This window comes from Lithobates pipiens, unplaced genomic scaffold (assembly GCF_037356315.1).
Source record: "Lithobates pipiens isolate NorthernLeopardFrog02 unplaced genomic scaffold, aLitPip1_a1.2 Scaffold_16, whole genome shotgun sequence".
NCBI lineage: Eukaryota > Metazoa > Chordata > Amphibia > Anura > Ranidae > Lithobates > Lithobates pipiens.
Window position 1 is genome coordinate 252925100 of NW_027507748.1, and position 26638 is coordinate 252951737.

At 42.6% G+C, this 26638-nt stretch overlaps 1 protein-coding gene across 12 annotated transcripts in view; it reads right to left on the minus strand.

Annotated features, from left to right (window-relative positions):
- LOC143982506 (zinc finger CCCH domain-containing protein 11A-like) overlaps positions 1 to 26638 on the minus strand; it is an 805224-nt gene that overhangs the window by 333694 nt on the left and 444892 nt on the right. For 11 of the 12 annotated variants that reach the window (XM_077481309.1, XM_077481314.1, XM_077481311.1 and 8 more), the window contains one exon: positions 7020 to 7637. The exons of the other annotated variant lie outside the window; for it this stretch is intronic. In XM_077481309.1, coding sequence (XP_077337435.1) covers positions 7020 to 7637 — 618 coding nt within the window. The remainder of the gene's footprint in view (positions 1 to 7019; positions 7638 to 26638) is intronic. 12 annotated transcript variants of the gene reach the window in all.

Sequence of the window (26638 nt, forward strand, 5' to 3'; positions counted from 1 at the left end):
GTTCCTCCCCCACAGCAGTGTCTGCAAAGACAGCAGGGAAACCTGCAATAAAATCCTCCCAAAAATCCCCACTGAGGGCGACACCAGCAGAGACTCCGATTGTGATAGAAGGAGAGGTAATAGCCTCCATGATGTCTGGTAAAGACACCATGGAGGCTATTAAAACAAGTAGAGAGACTCTTACAAACAAAATTGATGCATTAGCAGTGGATATAAATCTAATGAGACATGGAGTTTGATAGAATACTGCAAAGGACTACAGAAATAGAAACTCGTATCTCTAAAATAGAGGATGAATTAAAAGCAGATAACAGAATGGCGTCTATTGAGAAAACAAATCAAAGTGTTACAGGACAGGGCAATTGACACAGAAAGTCGTCTGCGGAGAAATAACATTCCTATTGTGGGTTTACCAGAGCGTGTGGAGGGAGACAACCCAATTACATTTTCAGAGAAATTATTGACCAAAGCCTTTGGCCTAGTGGATATGTCCGCAACGTTTGTGGTGGAGAGAGCGCATAGGATCTCCTTTCTCCTCCCAAAATCAGGGGCGCCTCCTCGTCCATTTTTGATACGTCTATTGAATTATAGAGATCGAGATCGCATCTCATCAACAGCCAGGATAAAGGCAGATTTACAGTATGAGAACACCAAATTATCATTTTTTTCAGACTATCCGCAGGAGATACAGCAGAAAAGAGCAGCCTACCTGGATATATGAAAAAGATTGAGAGAGAGAAAGGGTTAAAATATAGCCTTTTATACCCCAGTAAATTATGAGTGATTGACGGGACACACACACTTTTTTTTTTTTTTTTTTTAACCACTTGAGATCCGCGCTATAGTCAATTGACGGCTACAGCGCGGATCTCCTTTTCCGGGACTACGTCTATTGAGGTCGTCCCGTGTACGAGCGCCCTGCGCGCCCCCTGAGGGGCGCGCACTGTGATCGGCGAGTCCATGAAACTCGCCTGATCACCGATCTGTGCAAGGGGTCGATCCCGACCCCTTATCACGTGATCAGCTGTCAGCCAATGACAGCTGATCATGTGATATAACGGAGCCGGTAATCGGCTATTATTCCTCCTCGCGCTGACAGCGCGAGGAGAAGAAAAAAAAAGCCGATCACCGGCGGCCGTGATCGGGACATCAGTCCCAATCACGGCCAGCCCTGCTAGCGACCACCTGCCCCCTGACAGTGCCCACCTGCCCCCTGGAGTGCCCCACTTAATAAAAGTCAGTGCCACCCATCAGTGCCCACAGTGCCACCCAGCAGTGCCACCCACAGTGCCACCCAGCAGTGCCCACAATCTGCCTCAAAGGTGCTGCACCCCAGTGCCGTCCATCAGTGCCCAGCAGTGCCGCCCATCAGTGCCCAGCAGTGCCACCTATCAGTGCCCATCAGTCCTATCTATCAGTGTTGCCCATCCGTACCCATCCGTGCCACCCATCAGTGCCGCCTTATCTGTGCCCATCGGTGCCGCCTTATCTGTGCCTATCAGTGCCCACCAGTGCAGCCCATCAGTGCCCACCAGTGCCCACCAATGCAGCCCATCAGTGCCCACCAGTGCAGCCTATCAGTGCCGCCTAATCAGCGCACTTCAATGAAGGAGAAAAATGACCCGTTGGCAAAATTTTATAACAAACTATTAAAACATGATTTTTTTTTTTTTTGCATCTTTTTTTGTTTGTTTAGCAAAAAATAAAACTCCAAGCTGTAACTAAATACCACCAAAAGAAAGCTCTATTTGTGGGAAAAAAATGATAAAAATTTCATTTGGGTACAGTGTTGTATGCCCGCGCAATTGTCATTCAAAGTGCATCAGCGCTGAAAATTGGTCGGGGACTGAGGGGGGTTTAAGTGCCCAGTAAGCAAGTGGTTAAACACCGCTCTTAGCAGCAGAATGGCTGGACATTAGATTGATTTTTTCTGTGTCCCTTTTTTTTTCTCCATATATACTGGTATAGATTTGAGTAACAACAAAACATTATACTTTAAGGGATCAATTTACGGGGGGACGGGGTTTGGGGGGGGTTATTGTTTAATTTTTTTGTGTTTTTTTTTCTTGGGGAGATCACATATATGGAATTATGGGGGGAGGGGGGAAAGGGAGAGAAAAGAAAGGAAAAAAAGACAATAAGCACTAATGATGTAAAGAAATTCTGAAAACATATATAAATAGGATAATGGCACATGGGAATAAAGGAGGGGTGGTTGGAAATAGATTGCTACACGGAATGTAGAATGTGTATTTATTTATCTATTTCTTTTCTTTTTCCTTCACTAAATATTATCTAAAACATGTTAAATATTTTTTTATATAGTAGGATACAGGGAAATATACATAGGAGAATGGCACCTGGGAAACAAAGGAGGGGTGGTTGGAAGAGGAGCGTTGCACAATTATAGAGGGGGTTTTTTTTGCCCCCTTTTTTTCCCCCCCTTCTCCCTCTGAAAATATATAAAGCGATAAATTGTGATAATTATTATATATATCAACAACACAAAAAGAAAGAAAAATAATATATATATTTTTGGGGGTTTCTTTTATGTACAATTGTGATATGGTAAATTATGATAATTGTTATATAGATTGATAATATAATTTTTGGAATGATAAAAGGGAAGGACAAAAAAAAAAAAAAAAAAAAAAAAAAAAAAAAAATTATATATATATATATATATATATATATATATATATATATATATATATATATATATATTTTTTTTCCTTTGTATAACGGTGCGGTTTGAGACTCACTAATAGAAAGCCCGCGCCACAATGGAATGGAAGGGTGACAGTTTTTATGTAGTTTTTTTTGGATATGTTGGGTACTGAGCATGGAATATATACTATGTTCAGTGAAGAAGGGGTAAGGAGATGTTCCTCTCCATTCCCATCCATGAATGTATGGGGTTGCAGAACAGGGAAGGGAGTGGAAAGGGACAGGGTGGGATGGTAGGAGGGGGGTGAAGTGAATGAGGAGAAGGGAGTGGAAGGAGAAGGGAGTGGAAGGAGAAGGGAGTGGAAGGGGATGGGGTGGGATGGGGGAGAGAGGTGAAGGAAGTGGAAGGGGGAAGTATGGATGGGTGCAACAAGGGTGTTGCTTAAGAACCCTATGGACATCCTCTATGATATGGTGGAGGTGTTTAACCTCCCCACACTTCCAATATAATGACAGGTAAAAATAATAGCTATTCAATACTCTCATGGGATGTCCGAGGGATGAACTCGAAGTTTAAGCGAGCATTAATGTTTCAATATATAAGAAGATATAGTCCTCAATTGATCATACTTCAGGAGACATATTTAATGGGTAAAAGACTAACAACTTTAAAAAAAAGACTGGATAAAAAAGCATACCATGCTACGTATTCCTCCTATGCTAGAGGAGTATCCGTTTTAGTAAATAAAACTTTTCCGGGAGAAATAAAGAAGGCCTTTATAGACATACAAGGAAAATATGTTATTTTATTCTATACAATTGGGCAGCAAAGATACATTTGCGGTGGGAATTTTGAATGAGATAATAGAGAAAATAATCGAATATCTCCCAGCAAAGTTATTATTTATTGGAGATTTTAATTCAATTCTATTGCCAGAGCTGGATAGACCAAAACCTCTTAAGCATTATTCAGCGGACTTGTATAATTGGGCTCAGGATGACAGGAGTAACAGAAATTTGGAGATAGAGAAATCCCAAAAAAATAAAAAGAGTCTATTCCTGTTTTTCTGTCTTCTATAAAACAGCGTCCAAAATAGATTTAGCATTTGCAGATGTAACAATGTTAACGGATATTTCAGAAGTAACATACTTACCGAGTGGCCTATCAGATCATTCTCCCTTATTTTTGTCAATACGTGTCCCCACCCCGAGGAGTGCATCATTGTGGAGGTTAATTCAGCAATGGGGGTCACACCCTGAGATAGAAGGAAAAATGGAATCCCTAATAGTAGAGTACTAGGAAAATAATGCAGGGTCCTCCTTGGTGGACATTGTCTAGGATGTGTTTAAAGTGTATATACGGAGACAATACATCTCAAATATCGCCACAGTTAATAAAAAAACAGAAGGTTAGGACACAGGAATTGCAAAAAAACATAGAAATATGGTCAAGACTCCAGTGTATTAAATTTTGAGCAAATGAAGGCTGCACAAAGAGACCTCTATTTACACATGGAAGAAATAACAAGGTTGGAACTACATAAAAACAGACAAAATAATTTTGAGCAAGGAGATAATAGTGGGAGATTTTTAGCAAGATTAGCGCAACTATAATACCAAACTACAACTATATCAGAAATTGAAACCCTACAGAAAAAGAGTAAAAGAACCGGAGATTTTAGAAACTCTCTTCCCTCCGACTTCCGCCCGCCGGCTATGGCGGACCCTTTGGACCGGGTAGCTCTCGGGTGGTTGTTGGATAGGGAGAGAGGCATTGATATGTCCGATTACAGGTGAGGAGATCATAAAGGTCATACATTCCCAGGGGAGAAAGCACCAGGCCCAGATGGAATTCCTATGGAATTTTATAAGAAATATGGAGCTATATTAGCTCCAAAATTAGCAGAAGTAATGAAAATATTAACATTGAGATTACAACCTTTATTAAAGAATATCATAGATTCGGATCAGACAAGATTTATGCCAGAGATAACAACAGATGTTAGTCTACGTAGATTACATACACACATACATACATACTCACCACGTCTATGAGGGATCTAGAACGATGGCCTCTCTGTACATAGAGAAGGCCTTCGATACAGTCGAATGGCCTTTTCTTTGGGAAATACTTAGAAGGATGGGATTTCCATTCATATTTATTAAATGGATACAAACAATATATAAAAAACCCATGGCATCGGTAAGGAAGGCTCTCGTCCCCATTTCAGATGCATAGAGGCACAAGGCAGGGCTGCCCTCTCTCTTCGTCACTCTTTGTGATTGCAATAGAGCCAGTGGCAGAGGCTCTTAGGACCTTGCTGAATATTCAGGGACTTCGGATTTGGGGGCTGGAGGAGAGTAGCCCTGTATGCCGATGATATGTTGCTGTTTTTGAGAGATGCAGGTCCTTCATTGAAAGGAGCTCTAAAACTACTAAATATTTTTTCAATGTTTACAGGGCTTAAAGTGAATTGGGATAAGTGGTTGTTATTCTCTATTGACAAAGGGGCACAGGACACAGCTTCCCCAGATCTACCGTTAAAATGGGTATTAGAATTTAAGTATCTAGGCATAACAATATCTTAAAAATATCTTTAAAATGCTAAATTTAGATCCAGTAATACAGGAGTGTAGGAAAAAGTTAAGGATCTGGGAGGCATTGCCCTTATCGCTGCTGGGACGTATACATTTAATAAAGATGAAGATTCTTCCTAAATTTCTGTATTTATTTGGAAATTCTCTGCAGTGGTTGCCTAAGAAGTTTTTTACACAGCTACATGGTATGTTTTCCACATTTATATGGAAAGGCAAAACAGCTAGAATTAAACTAAGCGTACTTATGCCTCCAGCGGTACAGGGGGGATTGGCTTTCCCAGACCTTTATAAATATTATATGGCTACACAGTTAGTGATGATAGGGAGATGGCTGAATACGGATGGATTCGACTCTGCCACGATGGCAGAGGCCGCAGTGGTCCAGTCGTGGGAGGCGCTGCAGTCACTGCCGTTCACGGATTAAAATATAGGTCAGATCTGACTCCCTCAATGATTACGACAGTAAAAATATGTAGAGCAGCCATGGCAAAAGAGGATCATTTGAGAGGGGATTTATCCCCAAACACTCCATTATGGAGAAATCCAGAGCTCCCACATTTGGATTCCATCCAAGATCCAGAGGCATGGACTAGATTTGGGTTTAAAAAACTATCACAAGTTGTACCCGAAGGGAGAATTATTTCATTTGCCGAAGTAAGGAAATGTTGAAATATACCTGGGAACTATACTTTTTAGATACATGCAGTTGGTCCATTCTTTATTGGTTCAGTTCCAGGGGGGAATCCCACAATTGATAGAAACAGAATTAGAGCAAATGGTAAGGAAAAAGAACAAAAAAAAAGCACATTTCAATTTTATATAGCTACTTATTAAAAACTACATTTTCAGATATATCTGAAAATGTAGTTTTGGATAAGTACTATTTTTAGTAAGCTATGTGAAAGCTGGACAAGAGATGTTCCAACATTAGCAGATAAAAACTGGGAGGAGATATGGAGATCTCCACTCCAAATACTAGTATCTCTGCGAGATAAATACAATTTAAAATATCACACAGAAGTTATTAATACGCCATACAAATTACATAAAATATTTCCAACAAATTCTCAAAACTGCTGGAGAGTTCATCCACATATTCTGGTCTTGTCCAAAGATAGTGATATTTTGGAGGGAGGTTTTGAGAGTAATTACTATAGTAACATCAGTCTCTTTAAATCAAAAGGCAGAGATCTGCCTATTAGAACTAGTAGGGAATAATATCACGCCTATAGGAAGGAGAATACAGGTGGGTCTGTTGCTTTTTTATGCTATAAAGACAATATTGCTGAATTGGAAGAAGGCGGAAGTCCCAACGTTAACACAGTGGAAAAAAAATAAGTAAATAGTAATCTACCACTATATAGGAAAACATATTGGAGTAGAGGACATGGAGAGAAATATGAGAGAGTATGGGCAAGTTGGATAGAAAATTCCATAACGGCATCAGGATAAAATAGCATGGAGATAGAGCAAGCTACACCAAAAGGGGGGACAAAAAAGGGGTAAGAGGGATATGAATGTAAAAAAAGTGTATGTATAATTTTGTAGTATTTGAGGATATGACTATGAAATGACTTTATGGAAGCTTATAAGAGAACGATGAATGTAAATGGTAAAATGTATAATGGATATGTAAAAAAACAAATAAAGAGATATTAAAAAAAAAAACATATACTTACGTTTGCAGAATACAACCACAATACAGGTGAACTAGGACTATACTGCCATTTATATGTTAAAAATAATGTTTTTACCTTGAGGTTTTGAAAGACGCAAAATCCTTTTATGACGAGACTTAACTTGTGGCTGGGAAACAGACTTGAGGACTTCAGTATTTGTGGCTTGTCTGTTTTGTTTCATTCTAAAAGGCATTTTTTTTCTGATTTCTTCTAGGGTTTTAATTTTTTCCACTGGCTGTAAAATTGCTTTTGTTGCTTTTAAACTGATAGAACTGCTGGGAACAATATCAGTGAGGTGTGATGGTTTAATCTCTCTTTCACAAAAGCGTTTCCAAATAATGCAAGCTTGACCTCCCAGTTTTTTTTCCGATTCTGGCAAATTCTTATCTTCAAAGTTTTGATTTGTGTGCAAAGCTCTACCCACTCTGCAGTCAGCCTTGTCTACATTATTTTCATCTTTCTGTTCTCCATCTTTTAGTTGTTTTAGCTTCTTTTCTGCATGTATTTCGTGTAATGATTTAACATGAATATCAGCCTGGGGCTTGATGAAAATATGGCTTTTTAAACAGAAATGGTCTTCAATTTTGATAGACCGACACTTAAGCTGTTGCTCCGGTCTTTGGCTGGCCTTTTCCTTTTGGATTTCTTGAAGGGTCTTAATATGAAAGTTTGTCGTTGGGTTAGCAGCGTTCTCTGCAAAAAGATAAGACACATATATCTATCAAGATACACGCAAAAGGAAAATTACAAAGGGATGCAGACCCTGTAACTTGCCTCAGAGCCCTGTGGCTGATAGATAATATAACCACTCACAGAACCCACGCAGATTCACTTTTCGCATAGAAACAGACACACAAACAGCTATTCCTTCAGAATAAAAGGCAGAAATCTGCAACAAAGTTTGTTAAAATCCCTGCAATGTACACAGATCACCAAGAGGGGAATATTTTTTCCCATAACAGTAGAGTTACTATTTAAGCATATCAAAGTTCAATAATGTGCCAGGGGGGCGTGGCTAGCGCGCAGCGGAATGGACGCTTAACCTGAGAGCTCTGCTCCAGCGAAGGGATTCAGCATATACCGAGGCGGCAATCCCGGATTTGTCTTCACCGGACCGCAGCTAAGTTCTCACCCACCCTCTGGAGATGACCCGTAAGCGAGCTAACGCCGCTCAACCGAAGAAACTCCGGGACTTTTTTACAACTAAAGGCCGCGAGGTCCAAGATGGCGCCGGCGGCGAATCTCCGTCCCCTGCAGGCGGGTCTCCATCTGCGACGCCGAGCCCGGGATCCGACGGAGGCTCACAGAGACACTCCCCGGCTGCCTCGACTCCTCTCTCAGGCAGCCCGGCTAAATCGAGGCCCGACTGACGAGCGAACCACCGGGAGATAAGGTCAGTGCACAGCACAGTTTTTTGGATGACACGAGAGAACTAGCTGACAATATTAACTCCTTCCCTACTGTGAGTCAACCTATAACGGACACTACTTTAAAAGACATGCTTATTTCCTTGCGAGGTTCGTTACATTCTGACCTAATGGAATGCATGAGAAATTTCAAATCTTTAGTGAATGAACTGGGGAGCAGAATTGACCATGTTGAGAAAAAAATGGGGGAGTACGCGACCTCTTACAATACACTGGTAGACTCCCATAACGATCAGGCTGATGAAGTAACTTGGCTTAAAGCTAAACTTGCCGACCTCGAGGACAGGTCTCGCAGGAATATTATTAAATTGCGTGGCATACCAGAAACCGTTTTACCTGCCCATCTACAGCAATACGCTAAAGATCTCATGCTAGCGCTTCTTCCTACAGCCCCGGTTAATGAGCTGGTCATTGACCGGATCCATCGTTTGCCCAAACCGTCTCATCTCCCAGACAACATCCCCTGAGACATTCTGATGAGGGTGCACTTCTACCACATAAAAGACCAGCTCATGGCGGCCTACCGTAAGAACCCTAACCCCCCGGAACAATACTCCACTCTGCAGCTGTTTGCGGATCTTTCGCAATATACTATGCAAAAACGCAAATCCCTCCTATCGATCACGAAGGCACTCAGGAACCATAATATTGCGTACAGATGGGGGTACCCAACCAAACTTCTTGTCACGCGGGAAGGCAGAGTATCCATAATATCCAACTTGAAGGAGGGCCTCGACATGCTTCGTGCGTGGGACATCCTGCCGGCCCAAATCTCTGACACTACAGTGGCTACTCCAGCGCTACATACTAGCGACGACTGGCAAGTTGTATCTTGCAAAAGACACACCAAGAATTCTGCCAACTAACTGCCTCGGTTAGTCTACTACATCCACTTAGCCAACAAGATCCCTAGCCTTGGAGCTCCTAGCCCCTGTATTACCCCTCGTTTTCATACACGTGCAGTATACCTGCCTCCAGATTCCTGATGGAATCTACCTTTTTATTTCTTTACCAGTTGTCTTTTTGTTCCTATTTGACTTTTGCCTTTCTTTCATCTATTTTTCTTACTCTTTTTTTTTTTACCATCCCTCGGAGATGGATACGGAGGAACGCACATGGAGATGATATATCCGACATCTATACTACCAGCCCACCATACTTGGTCTTCCTGGAGCAACCTGGACTCATTGAGGTACTTTCAATGGCATTTCCCTTTACTTAAAATATGTCTATTAAGATAACATCTTTTAATGTTCGTGGTCTGAACCACCCCGCCAAACGTGCCTCGCTATGGAGAGAGGCTCTCCGGCTGGGGTCTGATGTCTTATGTGTCCAGGAAACGCACTGGTCATCCCTTGGTGAGTCCACTTTCAAGCACAACAGATTCCCACATATTTTCAGAGCCTCTGCCTCTACAAAAAAGAAGGGAGTACTAATTGCCATAAAAGATTCGGTTTCCTTCTCCTTACAGAAGACCTTTACTGATCCTGAAGGACGATATTTGGCCTTGCTAGGCAGCTTCAATAACAAACCTTACACGATTCTTAATGTTTACGCACCCAATACTCACCAACTACGCTTCTTGAAAAAGCTCCTCCGTAAAGTAGATTTACTGAAACAAGGCGACCTGATAGTATGCGGAGACTTCAATGTTATACCTAACTACGAAATGGACACAACTTCTAAATCGCAGCGTCCACGACCTACTCTGCAGCCGTTGCTTCATACTGAGGGCCTATTTGATGTCTGGCGCTGCCAACATTCTACTGAACGAGACTATTCTTATCACTCCCCCAGACACAACTAGTATTCCCATATAGACTTAATTCTAACTGAAAAGCTACTGTTACAAAGAATTGCATCTTCGTCCATTCATGAAATTACATGGTCGGACCACGCTTCTGTGTCCATCACGGTGGATGGGGAGCGCCCTCTGACCCCTGCTAGTGTCTGGCGGGCCAATTCTCGTCTTTTTCAACAGCCGCAGCAAGTTGCTCTCCTTACCAAGCATCTGAAGGAATATTTTTCTTTTAATACCAACTCTGTATCTAGTCCGTTTACTTTGTGGTGTGCCCATAAGGCTTTTATAAGAGGTATTCTCATACAAATGAGTTCAAGGGCAAAAAGGCAGAGGACACAAAAGTTAGACTCCCTTCTCTCCGACATTAGACATCTGGAGGATCAAAATAAAAACGCAACCGAAACGAACTATAGTCTAATGCACAATTTGAACAAACTGCGCTCGGATCTCAGGCTCCTATTGTTAGAGCAATACGACAAACATGTCCATTCTCTGAAATTGTCCCACTATTCATCCGGAAATCGAGCTGGTAAATTATTGGCCCAAAGATTGAAAGACCGTAAAGCTAAAACCAACATTCCTTTCTTAATTCGTAAATCTGATAACGGTAAATTGTACAACCCTAGGGACATTGCAAATTCCTTCGCAGATTATTACTCTTCTCTGTATAACCTCAAAAATGACCCATCTACCCCACAACCTACTGAGAATGACATTCAAAAATTCTTTGTTGATCTTGCACTCCCCACCATGACACAAGATCAGTTACAGACCCTTAATTCGCCCATCATGGAACCTGAGATCCGACGGGTTATTAAAGCTCTCCCAAACGCAAAGTCCCCAGGCCCTGACGGACTCCCGAATAGTTACTACAAGACGTTTTCTCAAATCCTTTCTCCGGCTTTAGAAGCAGTTTACTCTGACGCTGTGTCCTCTGCCTCGTTTCCCTCCAAAATGCTTAAGGCATTTATAATTACCATCCCAAAGCCTGGGAAGGAACCCACTACTCCAGCTAATTTCAGGCCTATTTCCTTATTAAATACTGATGTGAAATTATTTGCCAAAATTCTGTCCCATAGGCTCCTTCCGATTCTTCCATCCCTGATCAAACCAGAACAAACTGGTTTCACGAAGGGTAGGCAGGCGTCGGACGCCACTAGGAGAGTTGTAAATATTTTACATTATGCTAAATCGTGTCGAATGCCTTCTCTGCTGTTGTCCTTGGACGCGGAAAAGGCATTCGACAGGATACATTGGGGATATATGTCCCACACTCTTGGCAGATTTGGGTTCTCAGGTCCTATTCTGTCGGCGATCTTGGCTTTGTATTCCTCCCCCTGTGCCCAGGTCTACACCTCCAATATGCTCTCATCCCCTTTCCCTATATCCAACGGGACTAGGCAGGGCTGCCCCCTGTCCCCCTCCATTTTCAACCTCCTCATAGAGCCCCTTGCTGAAAAAATAAGAACCCATCCTGGCATCCCGGGTTTTACGTTTCTAGACAAATCCCACAATATAAGTCTCTTTGCGGACGATGTCATCCTCTTTCTATCCTCCCCGCACTCTTCCCTGCCATACGCCCATTCTATCCTTAAGGATTTTAGTTGTATATCTTATTGTAAGGTAAACTTCACAAAATCTCTTATTTTAGGCCTAAATCTTTCTCCTCAACTCCAAGCCAGCCTCCAAAAAAGCTTTCCCTACACATGGTCAGAGTCAAGTATCCCCTATCTTGGCTTGCAAATTACATCTGACCCACTTGAACTAGCAGATGCCAAATATGCTCCCTTAATAGCCAAAATAGAAAAAGATACAAATAGGTTAACTAAAACAGAACTCACCTGGTCTGGAAGGTTAGCGTCTTTTAAAATGCTCTTACTCCCTCAAATACTTATGTGTTTCGTACGTTGCCCATTCCTCTTAAACATATTCACTTAAAAGCGCTTAATAGTATTCTTAGGAAATATATTTGGGGAGGTAGACGACCCAGGTGCTCTAGATCCCTTCTCATTAAACATACATCAGTGGGCGGAATGGGATTGATTGACCTAAGGGACTACTGCAGAGCAACTATACTTACCTCGCTTAAATATTGGTTCTCCCCGCCCCTGATATTCTTTGGTGTAGCATAGAACAGGCCCTTAGCCCGACTAGCGATCTGCGTATGCTTCTATTGCTGGATACGTGGAAACCTTTCCCCTTACGTCAGTTCGCACCTACTCTTCAGGGCTCTTTGTTAGCTTGGAGAGATTTGCATAGACTATCTGCTACATCCTCTGAAGTCTCAAAACTCCCTGTCCCTATAGAGATTTTACACCACATAATCCCAGACAGACTATTCGAAATGGAAGGCTAGAGGTATTTTTCATATTGATGACCTATATCGGGACAACTTCCCTAAGCTATTTGAGTCTCTTAGAGATGAATTCGGCCTGCTGCCTACGGACCGTTACCGATACTTACAAACAATGCATTTCTTTAAAACATTAGGATCTCCTCATATTTTTATACTAAACAAATTGTGGCAATTTTACACGAAATCTCCTCCCCCTCCTAAAGGGATTTCCCTTTTTTACTCTGCTTTTCAAAACAAACTTATCTTCACTAACTCACGTCCTTACGTTAAATGGTCGTCAAGACTTTAACAAGAGTTTTACTCCGTGTGAGTGGCAAAAGGCATTTCAAACTATTTATAAAGCTTCCAGATGTGTGAACCACTGGGAGCTCTCTCAAAAAATAGCCTTAAGATGGTACTTGACACCGTACATTATGGCGAAGTTCTCATCATCCAACTCTCCCATGTGCTGGAGAGGGTGTGGAGAGATGGGTAACATTTCGCATATGTTTTGGTTTTGCAAACACCTCTCCAGTTTCTGGGGTAGTGTATTTCGGTGCATCTCACGTATTACAGGGATTCTAATGCCATTGAGCCCCGAGTTAGCAGTACTGAACTTGGGTATCGAGAACTTCCCCCCTGGCTGCCGAACAGTAGTTCTATTCTATTGGCGGCTAGATTACTGATCACCAGAAATTGGAAATCCAACAGAACCCCCAATATGTCCGAAGTACTCAGTATTACCAGACAAAACCACGTCTATGTATCATTACTTGCTGGCAGAAGTGGAACCAAAAAGAGCTTTGATAGCCAATGGAAAGTCTGGGTGGACTGGTCTGAAATGAATCAGAGTCAATAGAGATCTTTACTTGTACTGATTACGAGTATTAGCATGTGAATTTAGCCTGTTGCTGTATATTATGGAAATAGTTTGTACCTATCCTCCCCGTATCCATCTATCAGTCCGATATCCATGTCCTCCTTATCCCTCTCCAATGCTTCTTTTTTTTCTCCCATTTTCTACCTTTACTCTTCTTTTTTTTTTTTTCATTTTCCTAATATTTCTTATTGACTTTATGGAGTCACACACAGTAGGCAGATCTTTTTGCCTTCTTCATTTTCTTTTCTTACTTTCAACCCCACAAGGATAAGACTGCAATTTATGCCTGTATACATGCCTTGACAAGTAATGTATGTCACGAATTCTTGCATGTTTATTGTGTACTCTATGTGATCTTTGTATTTGTTATAATTATCTTCTTTTGTGAAAATTTTTCAATAAAAACCAATAAAAAAAAAAAAAAAAAAAAATAATGTGCCCAATGCATAATCTAATTTAACATCCTGATCCCATGGTTTGCCCAAAGATGGGGATCTGGAAATTATGTACAGGCGAGGGAGAGTCGGTTACCCCCAAAGTGATGTGTATGTGTGTGTGGAGAGATGGAATCTTTAACCACTTGCCGCCCGCCCTATTACAAAATGACGGTGGCAAAGTGGTTTCATAATCCTGATCGGACGTCATATGACGTGATCAGGATCCGATGCGCACCCGGGGGCGCGCATCGCGGCGATCGTTGTTGCAGGGTGTCAGTCTGACACCCTGCAACTACGATCTCGGTAAAGAGTCTCCGACGGAGACTCTTTACCACGTGATTAGCCGTGTCCAATCACGGCTGATCACAGTGTTAATAGGAAGAGCCGGTGATCGGCTTTTCCTCACTCGCGTCTGTCAGACGTGAGTAGAGGAGAGCCGATCGGCTGCTCCTCTGACAGAGGGGGCCTGTGCTGATCTATTATCAGCACAGCCCCCCCCGAGGATGCCCACACTGGACCACCAGGGACGCCACCAGACCACCAGGGATGGTCAGGATAAGGTATGCCACCCTAGACCACCAGGGATTCCAGTCAGTGCTACAATGGATGCCAATCAGTGCCCATAATGGATGCCAATCAGTGCCCACAATGGGCATCACTGATTGGCATGCATTATTGCTTGGCACTGATTGGCATCCATTAGTACAGTATAATAATACAATGCTGCCTATCAGTTCCCATCCGTGCCGCCTATCAGTGCCCATCCATGCCACCTATCAGTGCCCATCCATGCCCACCTGTGCCGACTACCCATGCCCACCTGTGCCGCCTATCCACGCCCATCCATGCCAGCTATCAGTGCCAATTTGTGCCACCTATCAGTGCCCATCCGTGTCGCCCATCAGTGCCACCCATCAGTGCCGCCTATCAGTGCCACATATCAGTGTCCATCAATGCCACCTCATCAGTGCCACTTCATTGGTGCCACCTCATCGGTGCCCATCAGTGCCGCCTTATCATTGCCCATCAGTGTATCCCCATCAGTGCCCATCAGTGAAGGAGAAAATTTACTTATTTACAAAGTTTTGAAACAAACAAAAAAAAACATTATTTTTTTCAAGATTTTCGGTATTTTTTTATTTGTTTAGCAAAAAATAAAATCCGCAGAGGTGATCAAATACCACCAAAAGAAAGCTCTATTTGTGGGAAAAAAATGATAAAAATTTAATTTGGGTACCGTGTAGCATGACCGCGCAATTGTCATTCAAAGTGCGACAGCGCTGAAAGCTCAAAATTGGTCTGGGCAGGAAGGTGTTTAAGTGCCCGGTATTGAAGTGGTTAAGGTGAAATCGTAACCCTAGTTTGCCTCCAAACCACAAGAGTACTGCGCATAGGGACTGTAACTGCTGGGTTAGTGCAAGGGCCTAGAAATGGTAAATTACTGAGCTCTGAGTAAGAACAATATTGGGTGATGGTGCTGGTTTGGCTATGCAGAGTGAAGTTTACCCACATCCCAAAAAAATAAGTATATTGGAAGGATTTCTACTCTAGTGGGACTTTTTTTTATTAACAAAGTTTATTTTGTACATGGCATGTTAAAACAGTGGTACAGTCTCATCAGTGGTTATTCCTAACAGGACTACAAATAAAACAGAGTATTAGCTGTCAACAGTTTAGACAATCCAAAATAGTCAGTAACATATATTGCTTTTAGACATTATAAGCCATATAAAAGACGTCAGTATTAGGGAGTTAGGACTGGAGGTAGAATTAATCCATAGAGTAGGTTGGTAGGAGGAACTGGATGGGGGGGGGGGACCCCATGCTCTTGCAAATATGCAATCATTAATTGGGTCTATGCCCTACCTATCGCCAAGTGTGTCAGGGGAAAGGTAGGAGCCCCCCCCCCCCCCCCTCCATGTGGATGTCAAGGCCTTACTCAATTTTATACATGCTTTTGCTCAACCTCAGTTCTATGTCAAGGTAGTTTGTCTCTCCCGGGTCCAGGCCTCCCAGATTTTTTTAAAATTTCTTGGGGCAATTTCGCTCCAAGTATGTCAGTTTATAAAGTGGTAAGGCCGCGTCAACAAGAGCCCTCCATTGGGGGACAGTTGGGGGGCTGGGGTCCTTCCATTTGAGGAGGACCCCTTTCCTTGCATAGAAGGCTGTATAAAATATGAAGTGCTTCTTTGCCTGTATCGTGTCGACAATGCCTAGCAGCAGTGGTAGCGGGTTGTAGGGAACATTAAGTTTGCCTAAAGAGTTAATTTCTGAAACCACTTCCCTCCAGAAGGTCTGGAGGTGTTGACAAGACCATATGACATGGAAGAGGGTCCCCAGAGCTGAGGTGCATTTGGGGCATAGAGCACTCCTTTCAGGGTAGATTTTGGCTAGGCGCTCTGGGGAATAGTAAGCTTGGTGAATTAACCTAATCTGGGTGAACCTATCCCTGGAGGAGACCATGAGGGGAAGGTATTGCTGTATACCGGGGATCTTCAATTAGCGGACCTCCAGCTGTTGCAGAACTACAACTCCCATGAGGCATAGCAAGACTCTGACGGCCACAAGCATGACACCCAGAGGCAGAGGCATGATGGGACTTGTAGTTTTGCAACAGCTGGAGGTACGCTAATTGCAGATGCCTACTGTATACCCTCCTTCCTGTCATCATCCTCCAGTGCTGGTATGTCCTCTGTCCATTTTGAGAATAGTCGAGAGACTACAGAGGTATCTAGACCAATTAGTTCAGCGTAGAGGGCCGACAGCGGTTTTATGTCCCTATCTAGGGCCAACGTGCTCTCTATGCAGTTAGCTTCAAGTGTAATAGGCTGGGGAAATTGCATCTGGTAAGCATGCCGGAGCTGGATGTACCTCAAGAACATGTGGTTAGGTAGTTTGTGTCTTCTTTTTAGGTCATCAAATGTGCGCAACCCGTTCAAGGAGGTGACATCCGCCAAAGTTTTGATACCACATCGGGCCCATATTGCCAGGTCCAGAATGGATCTGAAGTGGGGCAATCTCGGGTTACCCCATAGCGGGGTATATGGGGACTATTGGGTTTTTCCACCTTGGCCTTTACTGTGTCCCAGACCTGCAGCATGACCCGCATTGATGGAGTAATGTTGGGGTTGGATCTGGGGCCTCTGTGTATTAATTTCTGGAGTTCGGAGTAGGAGCCCAAAAATGCCGCCTCCAGCATAGCCGCAGGGTTAGCCGGTTCCTCGGACAGCCACCAATTGACCATCACAAGGACTGCTGCCTAGTAATATTTAACATTATTTAAGCAGGGCATTACCAGGCCTCACAGAGAGATTGGGAGCTGGAGTGTGCTCTGCGCAATCCTAGGGGTACCTCCGTTCAAGATAAAAGAGATAAGCAGACATTTAACTTTTGGAAGAACACTTGCAGAATGTGCACTGGGGTCTGTCTGAACAAATAAGTCAATTTGCAAAGTACAGACATTTTTACCAAGTTCACTGTGCCGACAGGCGTAAGGGGTAGGGCCTTCCAGGTCGAACATTTCTGTGTCAGGGAGGACATAACTGGTTCTAGCTTGAGAGTAATAAAGTCCTTGTGAATAGCAATACCTAGATACTTAAACTGGGAGACTATCTGCAGTGGGGTATCCGTTGGCATCCCATTGTCAGGGCAAACAGGACAGACTTCCCCCAATTTACCCAAACGGCTGAGTATCTGCCGAATCTGTTTATAAGAGAGAGGGCCTCTCCCAGGGAAGTGGTCGTGTCTCTAAGATACAATAAGGTGTTGTCGGCATATAGAGAAATTTTCTCCTCCACAGGGCCCAAGGTGATGCCACGGTGGTGCGTATCAGGATCGCCATTGGCTCTATGGCCAGCGCAAAAAACACCGGAGAGAGCGGGCATCCTTGCCTTGTTTGCCCGCGGAGGAGAAAGGGGGAGAGATGCTTGACCCAGTGTGCACGCTGCCCTTTGGGGAGTTGTATAGGGCTTTTACCCATGAGATAAACCTAGGGCCGAAGTGGAGTAGGACCTCCCATAGATAATCCCATTCAACTGAATCAAATGCTTTTTCAGCATCTAGGGAGGCCACTGCATCCGAGGGGGCCAGTTGATTTTTGGATCCCAGGACTATGTGTAACCTCCGCAAGTTTATATCTGTACCCTTACCCAGCATGAAACTGGTCTGATCCTCATGGACCAGTGTAAGGATTGCCTTGTTCAATCGCCACACCAAGATCTTGGTGAGGATCTTGGTATCAGCATTGAGCAGGAAAATGGGTCGATAGGAGGAACACAGCTCAGGATCCTTGCCTGGTTTGGCTATAACCACTATGATTGCCTCTGCCATAGATGCTGGTAGAGTCCCCTCCCTTAGAGCCCTGACTATCATATGGTGAATTTTGGGCATCAGTTGGTCCCCATATTGCCTGTAAAACTCCGGGTGGATTCCATCTACATCTGGAGTCTTTCCTGCCTGGAGTTCACACAGAGCTTGCTGGACCTCCTCCACAGTTATGAAGCCATCCAGGCGTTCACGAGCTGTGTCAGATAGAGTGGGGAATTTGATCTGATGAAGAAATGAATGCAGTTCTTCATTAGAGTAATCTACCCTGGAGGAGTAGAGATCACTATAGTAGGAAGCAAAGCGGGCATTTATGACCAGGGGGTCCACCATCACTGTCCCATCCAAATCCCGAACACGGGCAATGGATGTAGTTAGCTGTTGCTCTCTAGCCAGCCAGGCCAGAAGTCGTCCGGCTTTAACTACCTGTTCAAAAATGCGCTGCTTTTGCGCCAATTGTTACTTTTTTGCTTTGGAGACCCGAGGAGCATTACTTCCCTGTACGCCGCCTGCATGTCGAGATAGGTAATAGGGTTTTGGGTGGAAGCATAACGGGATTCTAGATTTTGAGCTGCGGCCTCTGCTTCAGCAAGGGTGACTGTTGTATTTTGCCTGACCTTGGATATAGAGGATTGATACGAGCCCCTAATGTATGCCTTGAATGCGTCCCATGTGTTGTGTACTGCAGCGGTGCCCTCATTTGTTAGCCAGAAGCTCCGTATATGTGTAGAGATTTCAGCTTCCACCAAGGGATCTGAGATCCAGTAACGAGATAATTGCCATAATTTCTCTGAAGGGAGGTTTGAGTCTGGAAAGTACACATCATAGGGGCGTGATCAGATATTCCCCTTGGCAGCATGTCCAACCCCCACATACGTGAGCATCCCCCCGCTAACTAGGATCAGGTCAATTTGTGACATGGCTCTGTGTGAAGTAGAGTGGCATATGTAGGCCCGCCCGGTCCGTCGGGTATCTCCAGCACCAGACATCTGTCAGGCCATAGAGGGAGGCCCATTTTGACAAAGGAGAGTCCACACTAGCCCCTTGCGATGGCCTGTCTAATGAAGGGTTCAGGATCATATTAAAGTCGCCCGCAATAATTATGTTATCGGTGGGAGGGATATCTAGACATGAGGGGGATCAAGCATTTTAAGAGGGCCAGAGGTGGCTGGCGGAGGGATATAGAGTCCCAAAATTAACATTTCAATAGTATCTATAACTGCATGCAATAATACGTACGTCCCTCCGGGTCCACCTTGACATACAATAATTCATATGTTAGGGATTTGTGAATCAGCACACTGACACCCTGTGCAAAGCTGGAGTGTGTGGCGTGGTAACAGTGGCTGATCCAAGGTTTCTTTAGACTCAGTAATTTGCTCCCCAACAGGTGTGTCTCCTGTAGGATCCACACATGTGGATTATATTTTTTAAGGTATGTTAGAACCAAGGAGCGTTTCAGTGCATCATTTAATCCCTGGAGATTCCAGGAGAGCACCCTTATTTGTGCCATGGGGAGATCTGCAATGTGGGACTGCCAGGGGGGTATATTACAATTGGACCCGGGGAGAAACAAGCAACACATATCACACATCTAGTCACATGTATGGTCCTATGGACCCATATTAGTAGCCTGGGCTGTAGACAGACAAACCGCCAGAGAGAAGTAACGTAGTAAAGACGTTTCAACATGTACATAACCTCATGAAAAACGAACCTATAAAACCCCCAACCTGCACAACCGTTGGGGAACTCGGATTGCCCATTCCCTTAACCAAAACTCAGCTAAACTGGAGCAAATTAGGTAAACAGAAAAACAGAAGGATGTGCAGGGTGGCGCTGAAGGCAAAGTTCTTATAGTCTATGTGGGCCTTGAGCCACCGACCCCAACCTGAAGAGTTGAAGACAGAAAACCAGCATATAATGCAATATTAAGTGAGTTTGCTTAGCACAAGCGAAGGGCACATACTTGTACAGCATTGCAATGTGAACACGATCAGTTCCTTCCAGAAGCTTGTTTCGTTTCATCTCTTGCCGGGCAACAATTCCACAGAGCTCCCACCCCCCCTCCCCACTGGAGCTCATCCCACCATCACTCTCCGCTTTATAAAGTTCCCCCAACCCTTAGGCAGATCCAATTCAAGGCAGTATCCCAATGGGAGAAGGAGGGGGGAGGCAGGGGCTGTAGTCATTCAGACAGGGGAGTCCTACCATGCGGTTTAGTGTGGGAGAACAGGTAGTATTTTCACCCCTGGCCTTCTGCATCGGGTGATACTGTGTAGGGGAGAAAGCTCCAGCATCACAGCAAGGGTTTTTTGCTGCATAGTATGCAATGGCAAGGTGTGGGGCAAGCAGAGCTCAAGAGTAGTCTGCATAGTCAGCCGCCATAGAGCGCCAGCAGCCACTCGAGGGGAAGGGAGGCGGGAGATGGCAGCAGAAACACAGGTAGGAGAAACCAGCAGAAAACAGAAATACAGTTCCTGGGGTCTAGGGAGAGTGTCCAGCCACTGGGAGGCCTCCTCCGGCAATGTGAAGTAACGAGTGGATTCTCCATCCACCACCCGGAGGCGGGCAGGGAACAACATACTGTATTTGATGTTTTTTGTTCGCAGTTGGGCTTTAACTTGATCGAAGGTCCTTCGGAGCAGATGCTCCGTGAAGGCCATTGGATCTTGCCCCTCCTCTCTCTCAGGCAGACCCACAACTCGGACGTTGTTCTTCTTGCTCAATCTTGGCCATGAGGGCTGTTCTGCAGTCAGAGATAGCCTGCATTAGGGCTTGAAAGCGGTCCTCCTCCACCGTTGCCGGGTCCGAGGCCGGAGATTAAGTCTCCATGTGCACGCCAGCCGGAGGAGGCCACCTCAGCTTCTGGTGCTGTGGAGAGGCTGTAGGGATGGATGAATTCTCTCTGTCTAGAGCTGGACTTGCCTCTTCGCATGCCCGGAGGTCTCAGGAGGGTGTCAGGGGGCGATATTCGGCAGTTTGACAGTATTAATCAGATAAATTATCCAGGTAAGAATGGAGCTCCCGCAGCACACGTCTGCTCAGGCTGCCAGCTTGACCACGCCCCCCTAGTGGGACTTTGAAAGGTAAACTACTCTTGTAGATATCAATGTAGGGTATGGACATCAGAGGTTTTATTTAAATTTAAAGGTGATAGTAGATGAACACAATCATAACATAAGGACAAGTGGATATACAGGATGCACAAAAACTGATCAAAGAAAAAAACATGCAATACAAGAGGTACAATCTAGGCTCCGTTGTGTGTGATTATACAAACAAGACAAAAACCCAACGTTTCAAGTTTAGGATTGATAATACTCTTCTTCAGGGGTATAAGATTGTAATCATGATGAGGAATAGGTCAAAGTATAAACAAGAAGATAGTCACATGGTTGGGCATACCCCCATTTTACTAAAACTAGCACCGCAGTAATATATTCAAAAAATTGTCAGGGGCAGTCCACCCTCCATGCAGAAAAAACATAGGGAAGTAGTGCTGTTGCTCAATTAATAGTGTTTGAACCTTATTGTCCATTCAAAAAAAATGCAGTTCTGAATTGAAGGGGAAAGGATAATTAATAAACTAAAAATCAAGTGGGGAAAAAAACCTGTGTGTGTTATTTGCAACAAGTCCATATTCCAGGGCAGGCCTTCAGGGGGGAAGTTGAGAGCAGACTCCAAGTTGCATGCAAAAAGACAAGAAAGGTGCCACCAGATTAAAAACAGTTGCATTTATTTAGAACGCACAGGTGCATACATCCACTTATATATGGTATAGGGGATTTTCAGCACAAATGTCCTCTGTGGCATCAACCAACGTTAGCCTGTGGATGTTTTCGTACAGATGTAAGGTCCATGTACAACATTTCGGAGCATGCTCACTGTGGGTAAACAGGCACACTCCTTCCTCAAGCTTAAGGGACTTGGGCTGTATTCAGCCTTATATGTGCTCACCGGTTTGCTGCCATCTAGCGGCTATAGTGAGAACCAAACACTATCGGATCAAAACATGGTTAAAAACCTTAGCTTGATTATTGCAAATGCAGGATGTGGCAATTCACTGATTTAAACATATATACACATAGATAAATACTAAAACTAGTAGAGGGGTTGGGAGAGGGGGATGAGAGAAAAAGGAGGGGGGCAGGAGAATTGGAAAGGATTTAATAAGGATAGATATCCATGTATTTTGTTGCTATTTTTGCCTGCACACAGTAATACATACATGAAAATGCAATCATATATTTAAATTGATTAAAAATATCAAATCTGATCTTCAGAACTATATATGCTATGTGTACTACTCAGGTATAATACAAATTGATAGACATAATAAAAAATTAATATACATTGGTGTGACCACTGCATAGTAAAAATCATTATATAAATAATTTAATATCTAAATGTGTCTGTTACTAAATTGATAAAATATATATATATATGATATATATATATATATATATATATATATATATATATATATAAATAATGCAAAATAAATTAATAGAATATAGCTACATTTTAACATGATTATATAGATTTCCCTAGGAATAGATTATTATTAGATGGTATGAAAAATTATATAATAAATTATGTAATTATCCCTCAAATATTATAAAAAAGGTAAAGAAACAAATCAAGTGTAAAGAACAGTTTAATTTATAAAATTGTGGACAATTCCAATACTTTGTTTATTCCACCGGGTGACAAAGCATCAAGGGAATATATCCAAAAAGTTTTGCATTTGCAAAGCCTAAAAAAATCTTTCTGCCCCTGATATATTTTTGGGCATTTGTTCCAATACCCAATAGGCCATCAGTAGAACCTTTGTGACACTGTGCTCGTCCTTGCCTGTCTCTATTTTCCTGCAGTGTTCACCAAACCTCTCTAAGTGGGCAGAAGGTACGGCCCACATAGAGTAAATGGCAAGGACAACATAGGCAATACACTGCGAAGTCTCATGATGTGAGCATGATGAAACCTGGTGGTGAAACGGACTGATTGATCAAATGTTCTTTTACTTTGATGGGATATCTTGTGATCTTCTCCCTGAGTTTTTTACTGAGTACCTTACTTTCTTCCAAAAAATAATTTGGATTGGTGCAGTTGCGTTTGAGGCGACAAAATTGTCCTCTAGGGATGTTGTTTTTCCACTTATGGAAGTGGAAACTTCTATAATGTAAAAGAGTCGCCCGTGGTCGGTTTTAAATAGTTCTTAGCATGTATAACATCCTCAATGTGATATAGCTCTAGGTCTAAAAATGCCAATTTTTCAGCATCTGAGACATATGCAAATCTTAAGCCATGTGGGTGGTTGTTACAGTGGTTGACAAAATCTTCAGTATCTTGGGGGGGAACCATTCCAAATAATGACAATGTCATCTATATACCTACCATAATAAATTAGGTGTTCAGAATAGGGATTATTATTCCATATGTACTTGTGTTCCCATAATCCCATTGCAAGGTTCACGTACGAGGGAGCGAAATTCGCTCCCATCGACGTGCCTTGGACCTGCACATAAAATTGATCAAAGACAAAATAATTATGCTCAAGGCAAAATTTTGTACAATCTACAATAAATGCAGCTTGTCTACTATTCATGTATTGGTCTAAAAACAAAAAAATGATTCAGTGCTTCAAGACCAAAGGCATGTGGAATAGACGTATATAAACAAATTACATCTAGTGAAATCCAGATGTAATTGCTATTCCAAGAGTAGGGTTTAAGTGATTCAAGCAAATGGGTACCATATCTGATATAAGATTGTAGCCCTTGAGCCAGCGGCTGGAGATAATAATCAACATATTTTGATAGGCCAGAGGTGATGCTATCCATGGCCACTATGATAAGCCTACCTGGGGGATTAGTCAAACTTCTTTGTACCTTAGGGATATAGTAAAAATAAGGGGTCCGATAAAAACCTTTAAATTAAAACAAAACTTCAGATTTTTCAAGGATTTTAGACTGGGTTGCCTTTTCTATTAGTCGATTAACTTCATCTTTAAATTCAGGGAGTGTATCTTTATTTAATTTTTTATATGTTGATATGTCAGAGAGGAGGCAATACGCCTCTTTGGTATAATCATCACAATCGATGACAACGATACCCCCTTCCTTGTCTGCAGTTTTTACAATTAAGGACTTCATTGCAGGCAAGGGATTTGATAGCCTTATTTTCCAACGGTGTGAGGTAACCAAGATCTGGGGAACAAGGTGATGCATGAGAGCATAGTCTCTTGATATAAGCAAATTGTTAATCTGGTGTTTTTTTTTTCTTGCCCAAATAAAGAAGATAACAATTTGATCAATTTTGCCAAAAAGTGTTCTGGGGACACAAGAAGATAATTTTGATGAGCTTGATACGGCCTACCAAAATCCCCAAAAAAAGAGGAGATCTCCTTGTGGTGCACCGAGTTAGTCGTACAAGTAGGGGGTGAAGGTTGTCGGTTGCCGACGCGTTTCAGCCTATCAATGGGCCATCATCAGGAAGATCTGATTCTGCCATTTATTGGTCACATGATTTAAATCAATCCAATGGTTTTAAATACTTGTCGTTTACTCAGGGGAGCTTACAATCGGGTATTGGCACCCAAATACATATAAAGTGCATTAAAAGAGATTAATATTAAACAAAAAAATTTATGAAAAACCATGTCTAGTAATTAAAATTAAATGTAAATCTTGTGACCAACAGTAAGGGTATAAATGCCCTCATCCAAAATGGCTTCCTGATAAAGGCCTGAAATGCACTGAGGCTTGATCGCGTCTTCACGACACTCTTCCGCCGGTGACCAACTTCCAGGGATCTAGCAGAACCGCAGCCAGTGGTCAACAATCTCTGAGGGTCCAACTTCACCCTAAATAATCACTTGCTATTCACACCAGGTGCCAGGACACAGACATCCATCCATGTGAGTGTCATTTTATTGTTTTAAAATAAACCTTTTTTAAACATTATAGCGCAATGAGGTCCTTTTCTTCATATCTACTTACATAAGGCTTATCCATTTCAGGAATCACCAGCAAAAAGATATCTCCAGGGGTCTCCCCACATACCTGTTTCACCACACTAGCGATAGTTGTGTGTACACACCTGATATAAAATCATAAACAAGCATATTTGCTGATCTCAATTGAGAGAAAATAAAAAAAAAATATATAAAAAAAAATAATGTCAAATAGACCCTCATTTATTTAAAAGACCTGACGTCACCACAGCCACCTTTGTACAATTTTTAACTCTAAGATCACCACTCAGATTTGATCCTCATTATATAAAATAATTGAATAATACATAAAAATATATAAATTTACTCAAATTAAAATTAACCAAACGAAAAAAATCTAACGATCTGAAATGAAACAATTTAGATCAAATTCGATATTGAGCACCGTGGGTACCCTCACTTGGGTCTCATAGGCCCAAAAGGACTCACGGTGGCTCAATTGCTGAATAAAATTGCCCCCCCTCCAAAGTTGTCTCTTTCTCCACCCCCCAAAATGTTAATTTGGTGGGGTTACAACCATGGAACAGTTTAAAATGTTTGGAGAAATTATGTGTAACTAGGCCCTTTTTAATATTACTCACATGTTCTCCAATCCTTATATGTAGGGTTCTGAATGTTCTCCCTACATATTCGAGGCCCCATTCACACTCCATAATGTACACAACCCCTGACGTAGAGCAAGTTATCAAATCCTTAATTTGATACACTTTGTAGCTGTAGCAACAAACTCTTTACGTTTCTTGATATTGCCTCTGGCTTGTTTACATGGTGGGCAATGACCATACGCATAACATCCTGTCAGGAAATTCAATATCCTATTCTCAAACAGGATAGGTGGGTTGATAACCCCAGGGGCCAATTTGTCTCTCAAAGAGGGGGCCTTCTTGTGAACGAACTGCAAATATTCCGAGAGAACTGCACCAAGTACCCTATCCTGCTAAAGAATAGGCCAATGCTTGCAAACTATTCGTTCAAATTTTTTATATTAAACATTAAAGTACAAAATCATTCTCATATTCCTAGGTGTATCCTGTTTATCCTCAGGACAACTGGACACCAGTGTAGTTCTATCTATTCTCCAGTCTCAATATCTCTTTCAACAATAGATTTGTCATACCCCTTTTGTAAAAAGCAGCAGACAAAACCTGAGATTGAGAAAGTTAATTGCTTTCATATGTACAATTTTGTCTAATGCGCACAAATTATCCCCTCGAGATGTTGCACAACTGTGGTGACAACTTCCAAGGGGAATGAACGCATTGCGATCATTGGGCTTAAAATGGTTCATCTTTATCCTATGATCTTCCTGGCTTATGTCTAAATCCAGGAAGACAATTACTCACATTCCAGGATAAGACGATGTTCCTATTACCATAAAGCCTCTGCATAAATTGTTCAAGACTTACTCTGTCACCACTCCAGATCCTAATGATATCGTCTATATACCTTTAGTAGCAGACAAGTTCAGGGGGC